Here is an 18,849-nt window from a genome sequence, read left to right as displayed (position 1 = left end):
TATGGTGTCAGTCAAGGCTGGGTTGGTGCTCTGAGGTGTCGGGAATCCACTATTATCCATAACAGTGGCCTCCAATTTAAGTCAAGGTGACACCTGGAGCAACAGTCATTATATTGCATTCCAACTCTAGGAAGAAGGGTACCCTTCCCTTTTAAGTACACTTCCTAGAAGTTATAAGTAATTTTCACTAAGATACCATTGTGGAAAAGTTAGTCATATGGATATAAATAGCTGCAAGACAGGCTAGAAAATGTAGTCTTTATTCCAGAAATCTACATGTCCAGATAAAAAATGAAACGTTCATTTTCATGGAAGAAAGAAAAACAGTGTCTGTTATAGTCCAGAGGCAGCAAGAATTCTACTGCTCTTACTTCCTTTTCCTCTTTGCCCAGATATTTCTTAAAAACCTCAGCCATTGGTGAGTGAGCCAGGCCTGGCAGCATAGTAGGAATTTCTTCCCTATGAGTGAATGGTACCTAGAAACCTGTTCTTTTGGCTTTTGTTGTCTAACATTCCTGGGATAATTTTGATCTTCCTCTAACAAATGATTCTCAGGAACAATAACAACAATGCAATGAAACAGTAAGCTAAAAATTATATAATGAAGTGAAGAGCCAAATAATGCTATATATGTTTTTATGGGTACACAAATATATACATAAACTATCCTATATAACAAAAGGCTAATATGCAAATCGACTGAACATCAGAACGACCGGTCAGTACCCTCCCACAGGGGAGCACCACTCAGTCAGAAGCCGGGCTCATGGCTGGGGAGCGCAGTGGCAGTGGCAGGAGCCTCTCCCACCTCTGCAGCAGTGCTAAGGATGTCCGACTGCAGGCCACATGTCCAGGGGGAGCGGGCCTAAGCCATCAGTCGAACATCCCCTGAGGACTCCCAGACTGCGAGAGGGCATAGGCCGGGCTGAGGGACCCCCCCTCCCACACACACACACACACACACACACACACGAACAAATTTCATGCACCGGGCCTCTAGTAGAAAATAACCTTGGTAGATGCATGCAAAGTTGATATTGATGGGTACCTTTGGTGTTTTGGGATTGTGGTTGGTGATAAAATTGGACTTTAACTTATTTGTAACATTCTAGAGATTCACAATAAAACAAGGTGTGTTTGGGGAGGTGGGGTGGGTAAAGGATTGATTTACTCTATGGAAACCTTTAAGAACTCTGAAGAATCTTAGCTGTATAACCACTGTATCAGTTTTGGTTTTGTTTGTGAGCAATAGAAGCCAATTCTTATGAACTGAAAAAAAAAAAAGGAATTTATTGGAGGAGCACTGATTATTACAGATTTGAAGAAAAAGTTGGATGAGGAGGCTGTGTAGTAGGAATTAAGACAAGTAGCTTTTCATACTGAGTCTCTGTTTATGCTGTATGTTCTCATAAAGTGAAGTAACATTGGTCAAGCTTGAGTCATATTCATTAGCTGAGATTTGGGGATTAAGAGTTGTGAGTAAGCAGTTACCTTGATTGACTGTTCTACTAAGTTACAGAATGTGGGAGGGAGCATTGCCCAAATAAATATAAGGGTTCTATTACCAATAAAAGTGGAGGGATGTTGGGGTGTCAAAAGCAACAGGTGTCTACCACTGTCAGAGAAGACCACATACTGAAGTATATTTTATTCTTTCAACCATAATTTTAGAATGTTTTAGGTCTTTGAGGGAGAACATTGTGTTTGGGGGCTATAATTAGTTTTTTTTATTTTCACACAGGTCTTTTTTTGGTTATATTGCAATGAACCACATTATTTAACAAGTTTCTGTACTTTTAAATTTCACTCAAGAAGTGTTTTCCTTATTCATCTTGTTTGCTTAGCTAACTACTATCAAGTAAGGGGTACATAGACTATATATAAATATTGCTACTCTGCCTTGAGCAGGATTACACTTTCCCATCCCATTGATTTCAGGCTTGGCTATGACACTTACTTTGGGCAATAAAATTTGAGTGGGAGTGACTGACCTGTTTCTCTTAGAAGCAATTGTTCTAGGGGCCAGTGTGTGGCCAGGTTCTCTTTTCCCTCCACACACCAATCAAAGATTTGTCAGATAAAGGCTATTTTACCAGCCTACATGAACACTCCTCCAAGGTAAAGAGCTACAGTCAACCTGCTATTGATGCAGAGCGTTATTGAGAAACAAGTCCTTATAACTGCAAACCAGTGAGGTTTGGGCCATTTGTTACTATAGCATAACCTAACCAGTCCTGACTGATGCACTTGTAAAACTAATTCTCTGTTCAAACTTCACAGAGAATTTCTAACTGATTCTGGTTTTAAATGTAGACCATAAGCAAGAAATCAGGTAGAAACTGTCCAAGTGATGAGATTATCCTGTGAGCAATGAAGAAACAATACATTTTTGGGGGGCCAAGCAACTGACAACATAAATTTGATATCTTAGAGATTTAGTATCAAAACAGTGTATAGGTATATTGTAATAGGGATAACTCACTTTTGGACAGAACAATGAATTGAAAAACATCTCAATTATGTCTCAATTATCTGATTCTTTTCATTGGTACTGAGTTTTGTATGTAGTCAGATGTTTGGGTTATTAATTGGTAAAGCATGTAAAGCTAAAAAAACAAGCAAAAGCTGACAAATTATGATCAATTTAAAGTGTTTCATTTCTAGATCAACAAAATAATTAGTAAGTTACATATTATACATGTCTATGTTTGAGTTAATGAAACCTGATAGCCATTTCTTTTTAATTCTTCACAAAAAGAAATAACCAGGTCCATTTTAGCTCTTAAATATTTTTCACACCTATTCCTTCCTATCCTTATCACCACCACTTTAAATCAGGTCTGCATCATCTTAGTAAGGCTTTGTAATAGCTCCCTAACTAATCCTTCCAGTGTTACTGTCCTCCAGGTTATATTTCTCATAGCTACTGAATATTCTTTCTAAAATACAAACTTGACATTTTAAATTCCTTGCATAAGACCTTCATGGTTCAGCATCTTCTGTAAGACAAGGTTCATACTCCTTAAAGTAGCATCCAGGCCTCTGTGGTTATGAGAACGAGTTCTAGAACCAGACCACCTACGTTTGAATACAGGTTCTGCTCCTACCAGCTGTGTGGCCTTAACTAAATGCTTACAACAGTATGTCTTTAAAAACGTTAGCTTTCATTAATATTACATAGTTTCTCCCTCAATTCCCGTACTTACTTTCTGATTGCTTTGTGATTACTCAAGGGCGCCCTGCAGTTTTATGTGTCTATTTTTTCTTTCCTTTGTAGTTACTGATACCTCTCTTCCTCTGCCACCCCCTTCCTGCCCCAACCTGGCTAATCTTGTCTCATCTTTAAAAAAAATATTTTTTCATTGATTTCAGAGAGGAAGGGAGAGGAAAAGATAGAAACATCAATGATGAAAGAGAAATCATCAATTGGCTGCCTCTTGCATGCCCCACATTGGGGATCGAGCCTGCAACCCAGGCATGTGTCCTGACCAGGAAGCAAACTGTGACCTCCTGGTTCACAAGTCTATGCTCAATCACTGAGCCTTACTGGCTTGGTGTGTCTCATCTTTTAACATTTAGCATAATAGTTGCTTTAAAGTTTAAGATTAAGTGAATAGATAGATAGTAAATTGCTTGAATAGATAGTATATTTCTCTTAACACCTCTGATACATATCCATATCTCTATTATAGTTATCTCATAGTATGACATTATGTATCAAGCACCTCTATGAGACCACAGGCACTGTGAGAGCAGGAATTATGAATTATATTTCTCTCATTCATCTTAGTGTCTGTCATAATTCCTGGTACATAGTAGTCAAATAATAAAAAGATTTGTTGAATATATGGGAACCTGCCATATAAGGAAAGGATTGTTATATTGTAAATCATTCTTGGACTCACTCTTCATTATGTGGTTCAATGCGGCTGGATTCAGATTTTTGGGATAAATTTCCTTTAAAATTTACTCCCAGAGAAAGGCATTCTTAATGCCTTTCTTACATTCTTAATGCTTCTGTTTATATGACAGAGATAATTCAACCTAGTTTTCTTTCTTGCCTTGATTATCTTCAGTCATAGAGCTAAACTTAATACTCAGTTCCAGTAACTGAATTGGCTTAGATACATAGTATTTTAATTTTCTTATAGTGAATAAATAAATTGTACTGATATTATAATAAATGTAAAATTACTGTGGGTAAAAATGAAATTATTGTGGTTACCATGTGAAGTGTAAATGTATTGACTTTTCATGTTGTGCAAAAAAAAAAAAATGAAGAGAGCATGTAAATGAAATTCACTGTGTCTGGCATGAGTAATGATGAGAGAGAATCATGCCCATAATATACATGAAATAGGCATGCGTATTACTTGTAGACTTAATTCCAATTATTCATAAATAAAGGCTATAACTGTATGAAATGAAATTGAGAAACCTAGATTGTAATAATTGTATCTGACTTATAATGACTATATAGAACATGTATATATAGTTTTAGTGTTATAAGAAAATTCTCATTTGAATGAAGAAGCATAATTTTTGTCCCCAGAGTGTTCTAAATATATTTGTTATCTAATATATTATAATTGGAGACCTGCTTTCTTCTAGGACATTAACAAGTGCTGGTAAAAACCTGCAAGAAAATTTTCTGAAAGCTCTGGCAGTGAGAGAAGAAGACAATCGTAGTGGGAAAGTGAGCGTGAGTACATTCATCCAACAAGTAAAAAAATGTGTACACTAATGGCATAGTTAGCATATAACATACAGTTAGTTCATGAGAGAACTTTTACTATCTTCCCCAAAAGTAATTCATGAAGGCTATAATATGGCTTTTTATTATTTATGTATTATGGACATATATGTAGAACATTTTTTATTCTAATTTACATCTGTCCAAGTAGCCAAGTGGTGAAAAAAAGGATTCTATATATCTATTACAGATAAAATACCTATACTTGGCAGATGGTTGTCACCCCCAACTCTGTGTTAGTCCTTCATTGAAATTCCCTACTGCTTTTTGGCTCACCCTCCTAGTAGGCTTCTCCAAGTCATATCATCCACTGGTTCCCACATTGTGCCCCCACTTACCTGATTACATGGTACCTCTAGAAGATAGTCCTAGAGTCTGCCCCATAGTCCTACCTTGGGTGCTGTGATAGAAACCATATAATGAGTGACATGATTTTGAATAATTCAAGGAGAACATGCTCTTGCTTTATTAAAACATTTGCCAGTTTTAAATATGTCAAGTTGCTAATATTATTTAGAATACGTATTTACTTTTACTCATTGTTAATATATTAGTGATAAGTCTCCTATGAGTCTTAAAATGTTCTAAGTCAAGAATATAGTTTATGCTGAAACTCTTATAAGTGACTTACAGAAAAATAATCAGAGTAGCATGATGAAACATTTAGAACAACAGGAAAAAAATATGTGAATATGGAGGTCTGTTTTACCAAAGTGTTCTCACTAAAAAAGTTGGGATTTTTCTTAAGTCCCTTGAAAATTTTACATACAGAAAAAATTGTCAATATACTTTACAAAGAAAAACATCGTGTCTTAGCTACATAATTGTATAGAATTAAACTGGACTTGAAATCTGGGAAGTCTTCTTGAAAGAAGAGGGCTGAGTGAGGTTTAAACATGTGAAGTTGGAAATATGGGTAGAGACGACTCTGGAGAGCCTTGAAATCACAATAGAAATTTTGGAATTTATCTAACTCTTAATAGAAAGATAAACCAGAAAGATGAGAAGAAAGAAGAAAGGTGTCATAGGAATCCATGATAATGACTATCAAGAGGGAGCAAATGATCATTAATGATTAAGAAGGATAAGAACTGAAAAAAATCTATGGTGTTTGACAATATGTATATATATATAATCTAGTCAGGAATGTAAAGTACAGCATAGGGAATATAGCAAAAGTATTATAATAACTATGTATGCTATCAGGTGGGTACTAGAAATGTTGGAGTGTTCCCCTCATAAATTCTGTAAGTGTCTAATCACTATGTTGTACACCTGAAACTAATTCAATATTGTATATCAACTATATTTAAAAAGTTAAAATAATTTTTTAAAATTATTATTATTTTTTATTAATCCTCACCTGAGGATATTTTTTCCCCATTGCTTTTCAGAGAATGTAGAAGGGAGGGAGGAGCGGAGAGAGAGAAACAGGAAGAAAGATGTGAGAGAGACACATCGACTGGTGGCCTTCCCCACATGTCCCATCCGTGGGTGGGGAGTGAACCTGCAACCCAATGCATGCCTTTGACCAAGAACTGAACCTGCTAACCGTAAGTGAGCAGGCCAGCACTCTAACCACGGAGAAACACTGGCCAGGGCAGTTTAAATAATTTTAAAAAATTATTTGACAAGTACAAATTCCGTTCATAATAAGGATGGAAATAAGATTCCATAGGTTTGAAAAAAAATGGTTCACGTTAGACACTAGTACCAACAAATGCAAACAGCTTTAGCGAGTGTAGGCCTGTGTTATTTTATTTTTACCACAATGGTATTCTTCCTATCTAGTTCTCCTAAATATAAGTCAAATCACTTCACTTTCCACCATTGCAACTCTAATTTAATTGATTTAAACCCCTATTATATCTTAAATAAATTACTATAACAGCCTCCTAAATGATACACTTATGTATTTTCTTGCCCAACTTTCACACATTTTTCAATCACTCAACACATATTTCTTGTGTACCTGCTGGGGCACTGCAGATTTTATGACCTTAAAGAGTTTATATGGAGTTTCCTCAAAAAACTAAAAATGGAACTCCCATTTGACCCTGTGATCCCACTTCTAGGAATATATCCCAAGAAACCAGAAACACCAATAAGAAAGGATATGTGCACCCATATGTTCATAGCAGCACAATTCACCATAACTAAGATCTGGAAACAGCCTAAGTGCCCATCAGTAGATGAATGGATTAGAAAACTGTGGTACATCTACATGATGGAATACTATGCCGCTGTAAAAAAGAAGGAACTCTTACCATTTGCAACGGCATGGATGGAACTGGAGAGCATTATGCTAAGTGAAATAAGCCAGTCAATGAAGGAAAAATACCACATGATCTCACTCATTCATGGATAATAAAGACGATTATAAACTTATGAACAATAATAGATACAGAGGCAGAGCTGCCTCAAACAGATTGTCAAACTGTAGTGAGAAGGCCGGGGAGGGTTGGGGGGCAGGAGGGGGGGGGTAAGAGATCAACCGAAGGAATTGTATGCATTCATATAAGCATAACCAATGGACATAAGACACTGGGGGGTAGGGGAGGCCAGGGGATTGTCAAGGGCGGGGGAAAAAAAAGGACACATATGTAATACCCTTTGTAATACTTTAAGCAATAAAACAATTAAAAAAATAAAAATAAAAATAAATGTATTTTTCATCATCATCAAAAAAAAGAGTTTATATTTTAGAAAGGAAGACAGAAAACAACTAAGTGAAATAAAAGTAGAACAATTTTGGCTCTGAAAAGATGCTTTGGAAAACATAAAATTAGAAAATGAAATAGTCATTGAATAGTGTACTTTGTTGCTTTAACTACTGTATACAAAAAAATCACTTTGAGGAGGTAACATCTGTTACGACTTGAATGACATGGAGAACATAGCCATGGGATTTGAAGGAAGAAACACCTTAAACTGATAAATATTTTAAAGGAATGGTGTATTAAACTCTCCTGAGATAAAAGAAATCATGGCATATTCAAGAGATGGTAAGAAGACCCGAATGGCTGGAATATAGTTACTGAAGGGGATGATAAAGACAGATGCAATCAGAGAGGGGCCAGCAGCCAGATTTTATAGGTTCTAAGAAATTTTGATTCTATTATTTAAATTTAATTTTTATATTTATTATTTTATTAAATAGAGAGTCAATAGATGGTTTTAAGTGAAGAAGTGACCTGATCTGGTTTACCCTTCAGAAAGATTGATCTCCTGGCTGCCATGTGGGATGGAGACGTAGGAAAGAGAATCAGAGGAGAGGCAAGAGAAGTTAGAAAGCTCTTGTAATCAGCCAGCAAGAGATGACATTCAAAACAGGATGGTAATGGTTGAAATAGAGGGAAACATCATGTCTATGTTTTGGAGGAAGATCAGACAGGAATCACTGATGGATTGCATGTGAAATATTAAAGAGGAGATCAGGATGATTTTTAGGTTTTTGGCTTGAACAAGCAGGTGGATGGATGATGGTGGGACTTTGGCAGGGGAACTCTGGAGGAGTGTTGATTTCAGGAATCAATAATGAAATACTTCTGCTTTGGCTATATTAATTTTTTGATGCCTATTTGATATCCAAGTGGAGAAGTTGATTGGTCATTTACATATATTGGTCTGGAACCTAGGGGAGAAGTCTTGGTTGGAATATAAATCTAAATAGAAAGTTCTCATTGTCTAAATGGTATGTAAAGTCATGGACTTGCAAACGTTTACTAGGCAGAGGATATAGATTAAAAAGGTTGAAGTCCTATAAAAAATCTTTAGGACATTCCAACATTTTGAGATCTGGAATGTGTGGAAGAGACAGACAACAATACTGGGAAGTAGTAGGCATGAGGAAAATCAAGTGAGAGTGATGCTACAAATACGGGAAAAGAAAAAATTTCAAAAGAATGAATGTTCACCATCTCAAATGCTGCTGACAGGTTAAGTATGATGATATGTTAGTTTCCCATGGCTGCCATAACCAATTACCACAAACTGGGTGGCTTCAAACAAAGGAAATTTATTGCCTCACAGTTCTGGAGACTAGAAGTGGGAAATCAATGTGTCAGCAGAACCATGCTCTCTCTGAAGGACCTAGGAGAGAATCTGTCCTATGCCTTTGCCTTAGCTTTGTTAGCAATCACTGGGGTTTTTTGGTTTATAGAGACATCATTCTCATCTCTGCCTCCATCATTACATGGCATTCTCCCTGTGCGTTTGTGTGTCTGTCTTCTGCTCCCCCCCAATTGAACATGAATCAATCTTAATTTTATTACATGTACGAAGAGCTACTTCCAAATAAGGTTATATTCACAGGTCCCAGGAGTTCAGACCTCAACATCTCTTTTGGGGTTCCATAATTCAACCCACCAAAATTGATTTGCTATTGTTTATGGCTCGATAAACCATGGTGAGGGCTGTTTCAGTGGAGGGCTGTGGTTAAATGTTTCATTGGAGTGGGTAGAGAAAACAAAAAAGTGTATAAATGAAGATAAGGAGAAGCAATTATTTTTGAGGAAATTTGCAATGAAGTGGAGCGTAAACATTGTGCAACAGCTGGCGTAGGGCCTGGAGTCCAGGAAGTTTGTTTTGTTGTGTTTTAAGATGGATTAATATTAGCCTGTGTCTTCCATTAATGAGAATGATCAAGTAGACAGAGAGGTATTGATGGTGTAGGAGAGAAAGGGAAATTATGGAGAAAATTCCTTCAAAGGAGGATGGGATCCAGAGCACTATGAAAGGGTTTGCCTTTGAGAGGAGCAGAAGCTTCTAGTGTGATTGCAGCTGGAGAGAAGAAGGAGGTGACGGGCACTTCTGCTAAGTAGGCTGGTGGATCTGGATTTGGGAAGATGAGATAGCTCTGTTGCAAGTGTATATCTCTTCTCAATGCATTGTCCCTTCAAATGTTTAATTACTTCATCATGATTTTTTTTACCCCCCAGAGAAGGCCCTAAATTTAACTTTTATTCAGAATACTAAATAGTTACCATTTAATGTTGGGTGTATAGTTGCTGATTTGGAAACTGGAATCTTGTCAGTCTCATGGTTTGCTAACTTTAAATATAATATATAGCCATTTTTCCAGGCCTTTGAATTTGGTGTATTATTATAATCAGCAGAATACACATCTTTGTATCAAAGGCAGCATTTTAAGCTTAATTTTCTATTTCCTACTCTTGGATCAAAACAAATTCCAGGTGGCTTTATAGTAAACTACAACACAATACAACATATTTTAGAAAGATCTAATTATTAGGATCATAATCTTACATAAAAGCCACTTACTAAATGGATATGCCTTTTTTAAAGTAGTCCTATCAAATATGCAATATTCATGAGATTGGAATTTATATTAACTTTCTGTCAGCAAAAATTATATGTGAATTTCATGAGGTCCGAACTCTCCAAGGGAAGTGACTGTTTCCTAAGCACTAGGACTTCTCTACATAATGTGTGGGTGCAAAAGAAGTGGAGAATTTCTACCCAGAGGCACATTTGCTGCTCTTTTTATTTCATCTCATTAAGAATACATGCTAAAAAGATTATGATATGGTTTCAGAACTGACATAGTTGACCTGCGTAACCAGTAAGGCTTGAAGGACCAATTCCATAATATTCCCAGATAATTTTCTTTAAATGTAGCTAGGAAATTAGAAGATTAGATTTAGTTCCCCGCACATAGAGTTTTTAATTTTATATTTTAAGTGAGGTTGCAAATCCTATTTTGTGTAATTGAATCTTGTTCTAGATGTCCTCTTTCTCCCTAATTGCAAAATTATTAGTTTCCTCCATTAGCCTTGAATTTATTCTGCTATGGAGCCTACAGCTCTGGAAAATAGTACTCCTCTCTGTTCCCATCCCCTCGGGCCCCTCCCCATATTTTAAATGTCTGAGCTATAGGATTATTTGCTTATTAATGCCATTCCCACAAAGCTACTGCTTGGACATGTAGTCTCAGGCTATGCCCTGGGAGGGAACAGGGTTTCATGATCATTTTAAAAGCTTACATAACTGCTACTCAAAGAATAAACATTCTTGAAAATGTACTTCCTTAAAACTTTCCGTGGTTCAAAGGGTCAGATCCTATTGTCATAGATATTGTTTAGATTAAATTATGTTTTAAAAGAACTTGTAACTAATTCAGTTAATCCAATTTAATATAAGAATCAGTATTATTTCATGAATGCCTTTGAATTTCATATACAGGGTGAGGCAAAAGTAGGTTTATAGTTGTGGGTACGTGAAAGTTTATTCTTGTATTATTATTTATTAATCATTGCATTATTTTTCATGTTAACAACTATAAACCTACTTTTGCCCAACCCTATATAATAAATAGTATATATGTATGTATTCATATATGTCTATTTATTAATACATGTACTTACTAATACATACATATATAAGCATTATATATAAACACACCTACATTTCTTTCTTTACATCCTTTTGAAAATACCATTTTAAATGACTATGATGTTCTATGCATTCAGTTCAGACAAAATATTGAGCCTTCTATGCAATGCATGTACAAAAATATTTAAAAGGATTATGTAGTACTTCAAATGATAGGCACGAGTTTTTTTCTAATAATATAACTACTTAGTTTTATTTTAAATGTTAATCATGTATGAATGCATTTCTATTTCATGCCTCATGTATTTCATATTTTAAAATTCTTTACTAAAATGATTAGCCATTTCCTTCTCATTTGCAAGCAGATTTATTGTTTTCTGACAGTTCATGCCATGAAGTTTTTAATACCACCACTACAGTGAGGCATTCATTAAGTGTATGTTCGTGACAAGTGCTTGGAAAAGCACCTTAAGCAGGTCTGGTTCTAGATATCCAGAAATTCATCCAGGAAGTAGATTTTCAAAAAATTTTATTCTTTGAGTAGCAGTTATGTGAGCTTATAAAATATCAGTGTTGCAAATCACAGCACTGCAGGTATATATTAGAAAATTCACAGAGAACTGAGTGCATTGCGTTAATAAATGAGATATTGCAAAATGCATTTTCTCAGAAAAATCAGTGAAAATGTCAAAAAGATTAAGTATTTAAATGAAGCTGAGGTTAAGAGTATTTTTTTTTTCTTGCAACTTCCAGAAATGTCTTAATAGAAATGGTACAAATGATGCTTGAATGAAGATGTAAAATCTTGAGAGCATTTCATGTTTATGACAGAGACTAAAGAAAATTTTAGAAGCCAATATGTGATGACTGTAAGATGAAAAAAACTACATAGAAATTAGAATAAAGAGGTAAAATGGGTTATTCTGAGACGATAATTTTCAATTTCTTTCTAAACTACTCTGAGGTATTTACATAGTTTATCAACCTCTTTTCTTCCCAATATTGGCATCTATAACATAACTATCTTATAGTTTTCCTACTTTCTTTTGACTCAACCTCTTTCTTGAGCTGACCTCTTAACCTCCACCTGGCCTGCATCGCATCTCTTCCACTATACACATTTTCCCTTGGTGAATCATTCAGAACCATGAACTCACTGACTATATGCTTCTTGCTGCCAAACCAGAGGCCTGGATCCTTCTGACCATCGGTTTATTGATTTATTCAGTTATTTGTTATGGTGATAACTGGTTCTGTACTAGCCATTGCACTAGCTTCTGCAGCTACAATAAATAGCGAGTGTGTATGGAGCTTAGAGTTGCTGGGGAAGGAAAACATATAATCAAGTAAGCATACAAATAAAGCAAAATTGCAATTGTGATAGATGCTATGAAGGAAAAACACAAAAAATATTCTGGTTGTGTATAATTGTGTTGAGAGATGAGATGATCAGATTTTCATATAGAAAAGATCAGTATGCCTTCAGAATAGAGAATAAGTTATAGAGAAGATAAAGCACATATCAGTAAATGCATTGCAAGATACGACAAGAGAAGATGAGATGGTAGCTTGGACCAGGAAGAGGATAGGGAAGATGAGAAGAGAACAGATTTGAGAGCTATCTAGAAGGTGAACTAGGTAGGATGTGGTGACAGGATATGGCTAAGGAGGAGTTGAGGCAAAGGGAGTGGCCATGGATAATAGGTCTTCACAGTTGGTTGGAGGTGCTGCTACTCTTTGAGACATGGTACACTCAAAGATCAGAAATGGGGTACAGAGAACATAAATCTGATTTTGAAGAAACAGAGTTTGAGTTGTTTTTGACAAAATGGTGAGATGTTAAGTAGGTGGCTGGAGGAAAAGATCTGAACTCAACCCTAATGTTTATCTCTACATTGCTATACCTCAGATACTTACATTTAAACTACAACTATCCAAATACCTTTTCCTCTTCCATTCCTCAGATCTCACATCTAGTTGGTCACAAAGCCCACTCAATTCTGCTTCGTAAATACTTATACTTGTCAAATAAACATGGGGCAGGTGGTAAGAAAGCCAAATAGGTGAGCAACAGCCAGCTCTCAAGAGCTCTGTGGTGCTGTGCCGCAGTTGTAGCATAGACATTGCTGCAGTACAGACATTGCTTCAAATGATGGGTGTCCATGACAGAATTTAGACAAATGGTTGCTGTGATTAGATATGTATTTTAAGAGTACATTGTCAGCAGTATGTGAGACTAAGCATGTGCCTGATGTTTGGGGATGAAATATGAGACAGGGAGGTCAACTGAGAGGACTTTGTAACATTTCAGACAGAAATGACATAAACGCCCTGACCGGTTTGGCTCAGTGGATAGAGCATTGGCCTGTGGACTGAAGGGTCCCAGGTTCGATTCCAGTCAAGGGCATGCACCTTGGTTGTGGGCACATCCCCAGTGGGGGTGTGCAAGAGGCAGCTGATCGATGTTTCTCTCTCATCGATGTTTCTAACTCTCTATCCCTCTCCCTTCCTCTCTGTGAAAAAATCAATAAAAATATATTTTTTTAAAAAAGAACCTTGATTTAAAAAAAAAAGAAATGACAGAATGAATAGTGGGGAAAAGACGGATTTGAGTAATTTAGGAGATAATTGCAAACCATATTCTTTGTTTTGATGTAGGAAATGGAGAGAAGGAATTTTGGGGGGATTCAATATTATAATTTAATTAATGGGAAGAGAAGTGTGATTTTAGCTTTAGAAGATTTAGTGTGGTTCAGTAATTAAGAGCATAGACTTTGGTGGTAAATGGTAACTAGGCTCAAGTTCCAGATTCACAATTTAGCCCATATTACAGATCACAAAAGGACTATACAAGTTTTGTAAGCCACAATGTCCTGCTCTGTAATGTAGAGATTAAGAGTACTCTCATGTTAATATTGAGTATTTAACAGAAAATGTAGATTAAACACTTGGCATACTACATGATACATGATAAGTATTTAATAAATAATCTGATTTCTGTACTAAAATAATTAACATTATTAGAGTTATAGTTGTGAATAAAGTAGAAGTTTTAGAAAATATGTAATACTTTTATTGATAACTTTTTAGAAATATTTTTTATTGATTTTAGAGAAAGAGGAAGGGAGAGGGGGAAAGAGACAGAGAGAGAGAGAAAGGAGAGAGAGAAACACATCAATGTGAGACATCTACTAGTATCTGCTGCCTCCTGAATGCCCCATACTGGGGAGTGAGCCTGAAATTCAGGCATGTGCCCTGTTCTGGAAAGGAACTGGCAAACTTTTGGTGTATGAGACAATGCTCAACCAACTGAGCCATACAAGCCAGGGATATTATTGATAATTTTTAAGTGAAGTGTTAAACAGTTTTGAGTCTTCCTTTAGTAAAGATGGCTGAATGGGTTCCCTGAGACAATGAGATACTTATAGATTTTATTAGGGATCTAAAGATTATTGGTCATTGGCAAGAAATCATAGCAACTAGAATATTAAGAAAAAACACTGTATGTTATAAAATTTTTATGTTATGGGAAACCACATTCCATTTTATTAACATTCTGCTCTGTGCAAACCACTTTGTTATTGCCATAAACAAAGATGGAAAAGACAGGGGCCCTTCCTACAGTGTTTCTAAGGTAGTATGATTATGTGACTCTTTTTAGTGGTGAAGTGGTAGGGTGGGGTGGAGTGCGCGAAGTTGTTATTTTTCAGATGGTAGCAAACTAAAAATCCTGGATTTATTGAATGGAAAAAAACAAAAATAAAATATTCCCTTCCTAATCAGAGACTCATGAGGATTGTAATGAAAGGTCACATGCTGTTCCGGGCTGGGAAAGTGGAACCTGTTGACACTTATTTTCCCACTGAATGTTGACTATGTAAACAGTTACATGGCTGACTACTTTGGGCTTTGAAATATGCATTATTGAAGCTGGTATAAAAGCACTGCTTAGGCTTTTTCTTCAGAGTCATTCAAAGAAACCACTGTACGTGGGTCAGGAAAACCTATGAATTAGGCAGTTCCTAATATACCCATTTCCTGTGTTGAAATCTCTATGAAACATAAGATTGCGTTGTATATGACCAGCAACATTGTGCTGACATGATCTTTTCCCTCCTTGCTATTTTCCAACTTCTATAAAATGTTCCCTTTTAAGAAAATGAAGGTCTTATACAGATGTTTGTTTCCTTTTTAATGGAATCCATGCTTGTCCACTAATAAACCCTTATAGAAATTATATGACTCATCCAATCTTACCTTCATTTTAAACAAATTACATCAATGTTTGTGGAAAATAAAATGTACATCAACTTCAATTTCACTAAAAACATATAGTTGAGTAGATCTTTAATTTTTTTTTAATTTCCTGGTTAAAAATATGATACAGAGGCAGCGAGAAATTCTGTAGAGGAGAGTTTATGGAATGTTTGATTCTTGGGTTTCCCACTTACAATGAGCTAAATACAAATTCCTCAACTCTGCAGAGTCTGTTTCCCTACCCCCAATATGGAGATAATAGCTATCATACAGCTAAGATAATTTTAGAATAAAATTATGTCATGTTTAAAGAACAGATAAGCCTAATTCTTTGTAGGTGTTCAATAACTTACAAATATTCTCTGTGCTAGTTCAGGTTTTCTATAAGCAGAGCCTAAGGTGCAGATTTTAGGGCAAGTGATTTAGTGAGAAAGTCCTCCCGTGTGAAAGAAATCTGCTCTGGGCATGAGGGGAGCATAATAGTATAGAAGACAGACTGATTCAGTTCATGCTCCAGAGCTCCCTGTGTGAGCAGGTGGTTTCACTGGAAAGCTAGCCTCAGCCTGATCACCCAGGGAGCTTTGGAGCATGAATTCTATCAGTTTGTTCTGCCTTGAGGCAAGGGGGATGTGCTTATACACACTCTTCTGCACCTTCCCCGCCTCCATCAATTAATCATCAGCTGCCACAGGGGTTGGGAAACAGGGAGTACAGTGACTCCTGTCAGCTAAGGGCAGTCCTTCCTGAGGAGCGTGCAGGTGTGAACCATTAGCCTTTAGCACCTGCAGCATCTGGAGTCGCATACCAGCCTGGGAAAGGGGATCTAGGAGGGATACCACCACCCTGCACCGCAGATACAAAAGCTTAGTTTTTGTCATCTTTGAACAAAATGAGCGTCACACTTTCAATAATGTATTCTTATGTAGACAGAAGTATTTTTAAGATATTTAGATGAATCAGTCATTTTTTTCTGAAAGTTTAATTGTTTCTTTAGTATCTTGTTTTATCAGTCATTTCTATATAAAGTTTATTTTTATTTAGTGTCCCGTTTCCATGGTCATTTGAAGTAATGTATTACACTGCAAAGACAGCTTCATTTACAAATAATCAGAAGCCCAAGCATGTTTTTTTAGTCCAGAAATTTTGCATGTATTTAAGCTTTCCCATTTAAATCTTATATACATTAGTATGTATTCTTATATGGAAAAGGTGCTGTTTTGTGTGAATTGACAGAATCAAGCCCATGAATCTACTTATAAGTGAGCAACCGGCGTCATGTCTGACTGCATTCACAAAAGATATATTTGTGATTATAATGAGTAATAATTACCATCATAACGAATGGAGATACAGTTTATTACTTTCTGAATACTATGTATTTTCTGATATAGTGCACATTTGGGGGCTGCTTTTGGCTACTTGTGGACTATAAAAAGAGTAAAGTTGATATAAGGTCACCAAAATTTCAAAAATGAATCCCTTTGCTATATTATGGAGTTATTTTATTCCCAATGTTCTATGCAAACAAGTTACCTTGTATATTTGTCTAATAGTGAAATGTAGTAGGTTTGTTTAGACATTAATAGAGGTATGAATATCCTAAGATATTTTAGATTGCTCCTCTTCATAAATGAAAATAGAACTAAAAATGATAAAAAGCCCATTAACTTACGCACAGCAAGTGCACTGATAAGAAAAGTTTATATGAACCTTCAAGTCCACAGTCCCTTAACCAGCAGTCTAAAATCCACAAAGTTCCAAAAATCAGACATTTTTTTGAAGTCTGAAAAAAGTAGTTTGGCAATGAATCTGACTTAACATGAGATTATTTATAAGCTTTATTTCATTTATTGTGACTATCCTTTTAGTTCATTGCAGAAAAATTAATGTGTTTGGTTATTGGGTGCTGTCCTAGGCTTGCCTGGGAATGTTGATTAATATATATTTGATTACTATATTACCTTACCAATATCCAAATATTCTGCATTCTAAAACAATTCTAGCTCCAAAGATTTCACATACTGGATTATGAACCTGTATACATATAAATAGATGAAATCATATGCTGATTATTGTAAAGTGAGCTTTATAAGAAAGCAAAACAAATATTCATGGTTTAATAATAAAACTGTATTGCTCTCTCACTTCTTGCTCAGGTGCTTTCCATGTTAAACACACAGTAGGGACTTTTCTGTTTCATGTACTCATTCAGGGATCCATATTGGTAGAAAAGCTCTATTATCTTTATTACACAGCTTCTGAAAATTTTCTGAATATTGAGAATGAGCTCAGGGAAGTGAGAGAGGAGATTCATGCAGAAGGTCCTTTATGGGTCAGGCGTGGAAGTGTGGTTACAATACTCTCTTCCAATTCTGGGACTCATTCCTGTGGCTACATCTACTTGGGAAGACTGGGAAATGTAGTCTAGTTGAGTGCCAGGAGGAAAGGGAAATGTGACTGAAAACTACCAGTTGATTCTGTCATCTCCCACATAGTCATATGTATACATTATATTATCACTGTGTCACATTCCCAAAGCAAAATATTTGTTCACAGAAAAATTATTTCTTAATTAAGGCCCTTAGTGAGCTTATTAAGTGAGTGACATTTACATTTCAAAAAATAGTGGGGAGACTGAAAAAAGAAGAATGATGTGGGTAACAAGTCCTACCAGATAACATATATTAAAATATATCCTATATAATAAAGAGTAATATGCTAATTAGACCAAACAGCAGAGTGACCGTCCAGACATCCTTCCGGATGACCTTCCAGATGAAGTCGGGGCTGCCAGGGCCGGCCAAGGTAGTTGGTGTTGTGAGGGCCAGCTGAGGCAGCCGGGGCTGTGAGGGCCGAGCCCCTTGCATGAATTTCGTGCATCGGGCCTCTAGTGTGTATATATATATATATATTACTGAGACAATATGGTATTGGATCATGGATAGATGTTCAACTTTACTAGTAATTAGAAAAATTAAAATTGAAATGAGTTATATTTCACACTCACAATATCAGCAAACATTAAAAAGATAAATCTTTCCAAATGCAGGTGAAGATATGAAGAGGTAAGAGACCATGTTCAGAGATGGCAAGAGAGTACTGATGTTCACAGTCTTTAAACTAGTAGATAAATCTGGGAGAAGCTATTAGTCATATATATATATATATATATATATATATATATATATATATGAAGTTTGTGTGTTGTAGCATTGCTTAAAATGGAAAATAAATGAAATGTTCATAAACACTAGAACAACTTGTGGTTCATATATAGAATGGGATATTGCACAGCAATCAATGTAAAAAACTAAGTGTATTCTGTATCAACATGGAATCATCTTTAAAGCATCATGTTACATTAAAAGGAAAAATGCATGTTTTGGAATGATATGTATAAGATGACCTTCCCTTAGTCAGCAACAAGCTCTATTCCTTTCTATGTCTCCGGTTTCCTTATCTTTCTATTGGGTTAATAACAGTAA

At 35.9% G+C, this 18,849-nt stretch overlaps 1 protein-coding gene across 1 annotated transcript in view; it reads left to right on the top strand.

Annotated features, from left to right (window-relative positions):
- The window catches only part of CFAP299 (cilia and flagella associated protein 299), a 552,389-nt gene that overhangs the window by 221,594 nt on the left and 311,946 nt on the right, over positions 1-18,849 (top strand). Inside the window, exon 3 of the mRNA XM_070409369.1 lies at positions 4,612-4,702. Coding sequence (XP_070265470.1) covers positions 4,612-4,702 — 91 coding nt within the window. The remainder of the gene's footprint in view (positions 1-4,611; positions 4,703-18,849) is intronic.

Source organism: Myotis yumanensis, unplaced genomic scaffold (assembly GCF_028538775.1).
Source record: "Myotis yumanensis isolate MYYU_CA2020_CCGP unplaced genomic scaffold, mMyoYum1.0.hap1 SCAF_1, whole genome shotgun sequence".
In the NCBI taxonomy this organism is placed as follows: Eukaryota; Metazoa; Chordata; class Mammalia; order Chiroptera; family Vespertilionidae; genus Myotis; species Myotis yumanensis.
Note: the sequence above shows the minus strand (reverse complement) of the source record. Positions and strands in the feature narration are given on the sequence as shown.